The sequence below is a fragment of the Diospyros lotus genome, chromosome 1, assembly GCF_014633365.1.
Source record: "Diospyros lotus cultivar Yz01 chromosome 1, ASM1463336v1, whole genome shotgun sequence".
Lineage (NCBI taxonomy): Eukaryota > Viridiplantae > Streptophyta > Magnoliopsida > Ericales > Ebenaceae > Diospyros > Diospyros lotus.
Genome location: NC_068338.1, coordinates 28,041,304 through 28,048,951, shown reverse-complemented (window position 1 = coordinate 28,048,951; position 7,648 = coordinate 28,041,304). Strand labels below are relative to the sequence as shown.

Genomic DNA, 7,648 nt, shown 5'->3' with positions numbered 1-7,648 from the left:
GGCCGCAGATTCCTCCACGCAGCGACACGTGGAGCGATCGGGGGCGAGTGTGGGGGGAAGCTTGTGGCGAGGAACCGGTCATTAATTGGCTTGGGGCAACATGCAGTAGCCGGGAACAATGTGGGGTTTTACCGGCTTTTACCGGCAGATCCGGTGACACGGGTCAATGGGAGAGCTGGGGTTTAAGCCAATGGCTTGGGTGGGTGGGTTTCAGAGGGTTTTTGGCCATCCGAGAGGGATTGGGAGGGGAGAGAGCCCGTCCAAACTGCCTTTTGTAATTGTTTCCCGGTGGTGAAGTGAGAGACAGACAGACACACACACACACACAGAGAGAGAAAACAATGAGTTGAACCGAATTCTGGATAAGAGACGGTGCGGTGTGGATTCTGATCCTTGCAAGTTATGTTTCTTCCGAGATCCGTTCTTCCAATTCTCTGATCATCTGCTGTTTTGCCTGAAAGTTCGAAGTTCTTGGTCTCTGGACGAACGTTTTGGTGAAATTTTTAAAGGACCGGAGGTGAGATTATTGAGTTTCTTCGTTTCAGTCTCGCAATTTGATGAATTTGCAAACTTTTCTGCCTCCAACAGTGCCCACCGAGGAATTGATGGGGCAGGAGAGAGAACTTGGAATCTGATATGTGCCCCGATTAATTCGCATTCCAGGCGGAGATTTGTTGGTTTTCTCTCTCTTTTCCTTGTCGGTTCGATCTTCAAGAGACTTGTCTGTTTTATTTTTAGTTGTTCGATTTTTTTCTCTCATCTGAAATTGGTCGTTTCTGCCTGCGATTTGCATTTTCCGTCTAGAATTCCGTTTCCGGTGTGTTCGATCTCAGCTTTGGTTCGTGAATTTCGAAAGATCGCATCCAAAAGTGTTCCTTTTCCTGAATTTAACAGAAATGGCTGAGATCCATTATTTCTTCTACCCGCCCATATCGTGTGAATTATCTCGATCTTTCTGGGTTGATCTGCTTCTGGCTTTTGGATCATCTCTATACACGGTGTAGATGAAGATCAGCGTATAATCCATGCTGTTTCTGATTCTATCTCCCTCCCCCCCAACTTTATTTCAGGGTTTTGCGAGGGTTTTTTTTGGGCTAATAGTACTGCGAGCGTTTTGAATAGGTTCTGTTCTCTTCTTCTTTTCCTTTACCCCAAAAACAGCCTCTTATTTTTTTTCCCTTCCTCTTTTCTAGATTTTGGGACGGTATTTAGGATTTTAGAGAATTAATTTCCAGAATTCACTAGGTGTAAATATTTCCCTTGACGAGCAGAATCAGATTTGTTCGGTCATTTGTTATAGCTCAGTCCAGCGGCGAAGGGCCATTGATCGCTGAGAATCACGTTGACGTGTTCCATCCTGAAAAATATAGATACTCCATCCTGAATTGCATGCTTTCATTGTGCATCTAGATGGATTTACATATGGCCCCGATCCCAATCCTCTTTGTTTAGTTCAGCCCATCTGATTGAACTGTTTCCTTGTACTTTTCTATTTGAATCGGAGAATTTGATGATTTAAAAGCGGACCCTTTTCTACAATTATATGATGTTTGAAAACTGTTCCTTATGATGTTAAACAGAAGAAATGACGCTTATGATGTTTGATAGTTGGAATGGCTAATACAGGTTGTAACACTATGAACTGTATCACTGCATGTTGCCATTTTAATGGTAAAAGTATTCATAAATTTTCTTGTACTTCATTCTGCGCTGTCTCTATTGTTCAGAGAGAAAAAGAAGGAGATTAATTTTTTGATGGTTTGAGACTGGAGTGGCCGTTACAACGATTTATTGTTAGAGCAGCTCTTAGAAAACTCTAAAGTTTTGTTGCATAGAATTTTTGATCGGTTGTAGTTGGAGTGGCTGTTACAATGATTTATTGTTTGGCTGGCCGTTAGGGAACTTCAAGGCTTTCATTGAATAAAAATTTTGATAGTTTGCAGTTGGGGTGGCCGTTACAATGGTTTATTGTTAGAGCGTATGTCATAAAACTGCAAGCTTTTCATTGTGTAGAACTTTTTATGGTTTGCAGTTGGAATGACAGTTGCGTGATTTATTGTTGGAGCGGCTTTTAGAAAACTCAAAGGTTTTCATTAGTTTGGAATTATATGTATTTATTGTTGTTTACATCTTTTTTTTTTTTTTCCTCTTTGACTGTTTATGTTAGGACTGGCAATATAATTTGACACATATTATTCTCTTTAACTATATATTTATACTATTGTTGACAAATGGTTTTGAATCTTTGTATATATTCAGACTGAAGTATTATCTTTGCACAGTCCTGCAGTCAAAAGACTGTAGCGGCCTTCATTGCCTTAAATTTTGATCTGTTTGTGTACTGAAAAGTGGGCTTTTCGAGTGTGGTAATGTGCTGTTTTTCTAGTGATCTTAATGACTTTTGAGTAACCTGCAGAAAATTTCCATTTAAATTATGTGATTCCTTCCTTGATCGCTGTAGATCTCTTATGCTTTGCACTTCAGTCTTGTAGTGAACCTTCTTGCCTCCTGTCTTTCTTTTATGTAGTTAGTTTCATTTATTTGCTTGAACATTTTTTAGTTGTTTTGAAGAAGTATTGGTCTTCTCAACCGATAAGTTAAATAGAGTAAAAGTGCTATTCTGAACTCCATAAAGACATTCCAAGAGTCTTAAATCTATGTTCTGCTATTTTGCATTGGCTACTATCTTAATTTGCCATGCTATGATGTCTTTTATCACTATTGTGACTCATACTTATTTCTTTTATCTCCTTTCTTGAACATTATTGGCATTGATAATGTCTGTGCACTGATGTAATCTTTTCTTTCTTGCAGTGCCTAAGCTTGTTAGGTAGTTGGCAGACGTTCATTTGTCTCAACTTCTTTTGGATGACAAAAGATATTTAAGAAATGCTGGTTTTTTGCATTTGTTGAATTTCTTGTTTATCACTGAGATATGGTGTTGAAGAGGTTAAGCTATGGGTTTATTGGCTATCAGGTGCCTCCCGTACCAAAAGCTACAAGATCAGCCAGGGTAAATATCCTTGATTTTACCTGCCAAGCTATTAACCATGTAATCATTTTATTCCTTTCCTTTCTTGGTCTTGTTTTTTACCTTTTAGTATCTAACTTTAGTTCCTCATTTTAGAGGAGAGGTTCATTTAGGACGAAATTCGATGACAATCAAATGTGCCCAATTGAGTTATTGATTACTGCAGCTGGTATGCTGGAGAGGGACCGTTCTCCTGGTTCTAGGAAGACATTAACTGGAAAAGAACTGCTGACAATTGTCAAAGATCCTGTTAAGAAGGAGCAGCTGGATGAAGATGACCCTTCAAAAGCAGCAACTTGTAACCAAGGAAGATGTGATAGTGGTTTTTTTGTTTCTAAGCTTGTCTCTCAGATTTCTGTTCAAAATCATAGTTCAGAGGAATCTTCACATGCTCGTAATGATGATTGTTCAGGACTTGCATCTGCAATAACTTCTGATTGCTCAGAGAAGGTTATTTCTGCAGAAAAGTTGGTCGATGCTAAAAAAAGAAAGATTCAACTTGGAAGCTTTGGTAATAGAGTGGAGGTGGCTTCTTCTGGGTATGTTGAGCACTGTGATTGTACGTTAGAAGATGACAGTAAAAAACAAATAAAAAGGGAGGTTTTAAAGACCAGAAACACATTAATTAGTATTGGGCCTGACATTTGTAGCTTGGACAATATGGAAGTTCAGGACAGGAAAGCTACTGCTCGGGTTAGTGTAGACAGTAGTTTGAAGTTTCCTTTGAGCACTGATCGCATTCATATTGGTTCTTTCCCCGCCTGTCGGGATGATGTAAAGTTAGATTTTAGAGATGATGACGAAAACTCTTCTGGATACATCCAACCTATCACAACCACAAAGGCCTTCTGGTCACCGCCTCGTAGTGGTAACCGAAGAATAAGGAAATTATTGGCATCCAAATATTGGAAGGTAAATCACAAATTGAAGGGCAAGGAATGTTTCAATGCTGGTGAGTGGTTGCTTGTTCAGTGTGTTGTGGCCCGTCAATTTAATTGTCATGATTTCTACTTCCATTTATCTTATTTAATATTATAATCTTATCTCCAGATTCAGAAACAAAACCCTCCTATCATTATAGAAAGAATTGTTACAGACGCCAAAGGTCTCAAAGGGATTATCCTCTGAAAAAGAGGAAACTTTATCACCGTAGCTGGGTAACAAATCCTGATGGCGGGAGTAGAGACATACATAGTTCATCTGGGATAGAATTTAGTTGTGATGCTTCTGGTTCGGATACAAGAATGCATGGAGGTTTATTTCCATCCCTCCTCTTTTATATATATATATATATATATATTTTGGTAACCAGTAATAATAAGACTTCACTTCTGCATTTGGTTTTACTTACCTATTCTCACTCCCCATGCAGCTTCAGGGACATCAGCTTGTGTTGCAGATACACCCTCTCAAGCCCGGGGATCTCATGGTATGAGAGCTTTTGATGGAGTAATTCATATGTACTCTTTTGACTTGATTGGTGTATGACAATCGAGGACATTCTTACAAAAAGATTTCTTTTCATTTACTCAGTGAAGCTTAGAATCAAGTCTTTCAAGGTTCCAGAGCTTTTTATTGAGGTCCCAGAAACTGCCAGCGTTGGTTCACTAAAGGTACATCACATGCTGACGTTAATTTTGCTCCTCTTTATTGAAGTATGTTTTGGCTACCGCAATCCAGGGATTATAGTGATGCAACGAAGTTACTGAATAGCATGTGATTCCATGTTTGTGAGGCGGGCCATGCATCCCATGTAGTTGCCTCCTTTCATGAAAGCAATTTTTGGATAAAACCCTTTATGGCTAGGTTCATTAGTTCAACCATGGCTTGATTTATATATTTCCAGAACAAAATAATAACAGCAAGGGTGGAGAATTCACCCATGTTTTTCAAGACACCTAGAGCCACTTTCTCGAAATGCATTTCATGTCATATCCATATTGCTCTCGAACTTGTCCTCCCATGGTGGCTGTCTTGGAAACTCTCACTGTGTGCACGAGTTCTTTTTTCTTTTCTTGTACTTAACAGAGTTTTATTTTCTGCAGAGAATGGTTATGGAGGCTGTGACTGCTATACTAGGGGGTGGGCTACAAGTTGGTGTACTTCTCCAAGGGAAGAATATTAGAGATGATAACAAAACTCTACTGGAGACTGGAGTATTTTGTGATGAGAAGCTTGATACTCTGGGTTTCTCCCTGGAGCCTAACCCTCCACAAGCTCCCTCAACTTTGTGTGAAAAAGATCATCACCTTTTACTTGCTTGCAACGCACCTCAATCACTAACTAGGTAATTTTGATGTACCATTATTTCTATTTTATATTTGCATCCAAAAATGTCCACATCTAGTGTTCTTTGACAGTTTTGAGCTTCTTCAGTCTTTTACATGATGGTGTACTGCATGAAGTCTTGTTTATTCTGTTTGCTTTGTTGATCTTCCCACCTTTTTCTATGTATCCCAATTTAATCTAGATATTTTGGATTCTTTTTCTTCCTCTTTGAATATGGTGCAGGCGTGGCTAAAATTTAGTCCCTGTTGAGACCATCAACTTGTGATTCCTAATCAATAAGGGTTTGAAAAGCTGTAATTTGTTATTTTTGCATCCTTAAATGTTTAGACATTCAATTTCCTATGTTTTTCATGCTCCAAGGCAGCTCATTTTATTCAGTTGTCTCTTAGCTGATAATATGGCATGTTGCATGACCAGGTACCCTCCTGCACCTACCGTTGCGCATGATGTTGTTCATCAGAGAACTGCTGATGTCTTGTCAGATCCTCCAATGATAAATTTGGGAAACTTCATCGAAAGTGATCATGATTTGGCACCCTCTCCTCCAGACATGTCACTAGATAAAAGCCCAGTGGATTGCAAAGCATTGGTTGCTATTCCCGCAATGAAAGTTGAGGCACTGGCTGCTGTTCCCATGAGGAAATCCAAGCGATCTGAAGCTATGCAGCGTAGAATTCGTCGACCTTTCTCTGTTTCTGAAGTGGAAGCACTGGTTCAAGCTGTTGAGAAGCTTGGAACTGGAAGGTAAATTAGATGAAACATTCACCTAGAACCATTTAAGAAGAGCTTTTTTGAAAAATAACAGCTGAAAATGACCTATCCTTGAATTACCAACCATTTGTCAAGAGAGCAAATATTAAAAGGCGTCTTAAAATGCCAAACTTTGATTTATTTTTATTATGCCTTTCATCCGGTTGATTTTGAACTTTTTGTTCTTTCAATCTTTTCTTTTATGCCCATATGCTCTGTTCATTCCACAGATGGCGTGATGTTAAGCTACGAGCTTTTGATAATTCAAAGCATCGAACTTATGTGGATCTGAAGGTGAGGAACTGATGTTTGAGCTTTATTCATTTCTATAACAAATTTCAACTGAAGAGAACTAATAGTCAGGAGAAGGGTTGCATGATTGGAGTTGTTAATGTTGCCTGCTTGTTGATTCCTATCTCTTTTCAATTTCACACCCTGCAAATTTGGAAGCAGAGAATGTGTTTGGGTCCACAAGGGATGACAATTTAATTGGTTCGAGGCAATAGTTGCTTGTATTATTGACCAATAATTAGATGGTAGCCTAATCCATATTTACCACCTACGCCAAGGAATCTCTTGAATTTTGGCCTTTCACAATTTGGCGCGTTTAGTTCTGTTAACTAATTCCTTCTTCATGACTAGTATGACCCTTCCAGATGACAGATCAGTTGACTGACTTTTCATAAAAGACGACTTAGCTGACTAATTGTTCAGTGCATCTCTTGGTCCCTGGGTAGAAAGCAAAATGGGAAATATGAAACATCATTTATCTTGAACTTACTATACATGCAGTTTGATGAAAAGTGTGCTCATTTGATCTGAGGTGAGGTTTTCTGATTCGGGCTGTAACAGGATAAGTGGAAAACACTGGTGCACACGGCACGAATCTCCCCCCAGCAAAGGAGGGGCGAGCCCGTGCCCCAGGAGCTCCTGGACAGGGTCCTAACTGCTCATGCTTACTGGACGCAGCATCAGGCCAAGCAGCAGCACAAGCATCAATCCGAGACTTGCCTCTAACTCTGACAGCCTCTTCTTCGTCGGCGTTTGCTCAAGCAAAGAGATGATGACGATGAGGTTTGAAGTGTGAGTCTCCAGTTTATATATATTCTGTTAGTATGACCATTATGAATATGTAAAAAGTAAACTATATGGAAGGCGAGAAAAAGTAGTCTGAAAGTAATATATATATATATAGCCGTATCTATATATAGCTCCAAGCGGCGATTGCTGTCCTTGCTTGGAGAGTTTGGCGCCTGTAAATGAATAAGAGCTTGCTAATGGAATTCGTACGGTGCCAAGATGTTGGCATTTTCTTGTTCATTCAATTTCTTGGTGGGGGCTTTCTGGCTTCTTTGGTAATGGTGGCTGCATCTGCAACAAAAGCAAAGTGAAAATATGGGGCAGCTGCACTTCATTCAATTTCTTGTATTTTGTGTACATTCTTGTTGGTCATTGTATCCCAATTTGTTGATAAACTGCTGCTTCACGCATCAATAATGTCATGCCCTGCCCTTAATGGGATTAGGTTTAGGGTGGTTTTCTTCTTCTTCTTCTTCTTCTTCTTCTTGTTAATACTGA

At 39.5% G+C, this 7,648-nt stretch overlaps 1 protein-coding gene across 5 annotated transcripts; it reads left to right on the top strand.

The window, feature by feature from the left end:
• Positions 1–206: 206 nt before the first annotated feature.
• LOC127813479 (telomere repeat-binding protein 5-like) lies at positions 207–7,390 on the top strand. 5 transcript variants are annotated; one of them, XM_052354488.1, is made up of 11 exons: positions 208–517; positions 2,815–2,830; positions 2,978–3,052; positions 3,198–3,983; positions 4,082–4,285; positions 4,404–4,460; positions 4,565–4,644; positions 5,077–5,318; positions 5,738–6,064; positions 6,301–6,364; positions 6,923–7,390. In XM_052354488.1, the coding sequence occupies exons 4-11, from the start codon at positions 3,203–3,205 to the stop codon at positions 7,085–7,087; spliced, it is 1,920 nt and encodes a 639-aa protein (XP_052210448.1). In that variant the 5' UTR covers positions 208–517; positions 2,815–2,830; positions 2,978–3,052; positions 3,198–3,202; the 3' UTR covers positions 7,088–7,390. The 5 variants fall into 5 exon arrangements, with proteins under 5 accessions (XP_052210411.1, XP_052210448.1, XP_052210427.1 ...); XM_052354467.1 differs by having other exon boundaries at positions 3,128–3,983; XM_052354451.1 differs by having other exon boundaries at positions 207–517; positions 2,815–3,052; positions 3,128–3,983.
• Positions 7,391–7,648: the final 258 nt, after the last annotated feature.

Bases quoted from the DNA above. Each gene is read 5' to 3' on its own strand.
- LOC127813479 (XM_052354451.1), top strand. From the start codon at position 2,936: ATGGTGTTGAAGAGGTTAAGCTATGGGTTTATTGGCTATCAGGTGCCT. The intron at 3,984-4,081 runs GTGAGTGGTTGC...TCTTATCTCCAG, and splicing joins CAAGGAATGTTTCAATGCTG to ATTCAGAAACAAAACCCTCC. The intron at 6,365-6,922 runs GTGAGGAACTGA...GGGCTGTAACAG, and splicing joins GAACTTATGTGGATCTGAAG to GATAAGTGGAAAACACTGGT.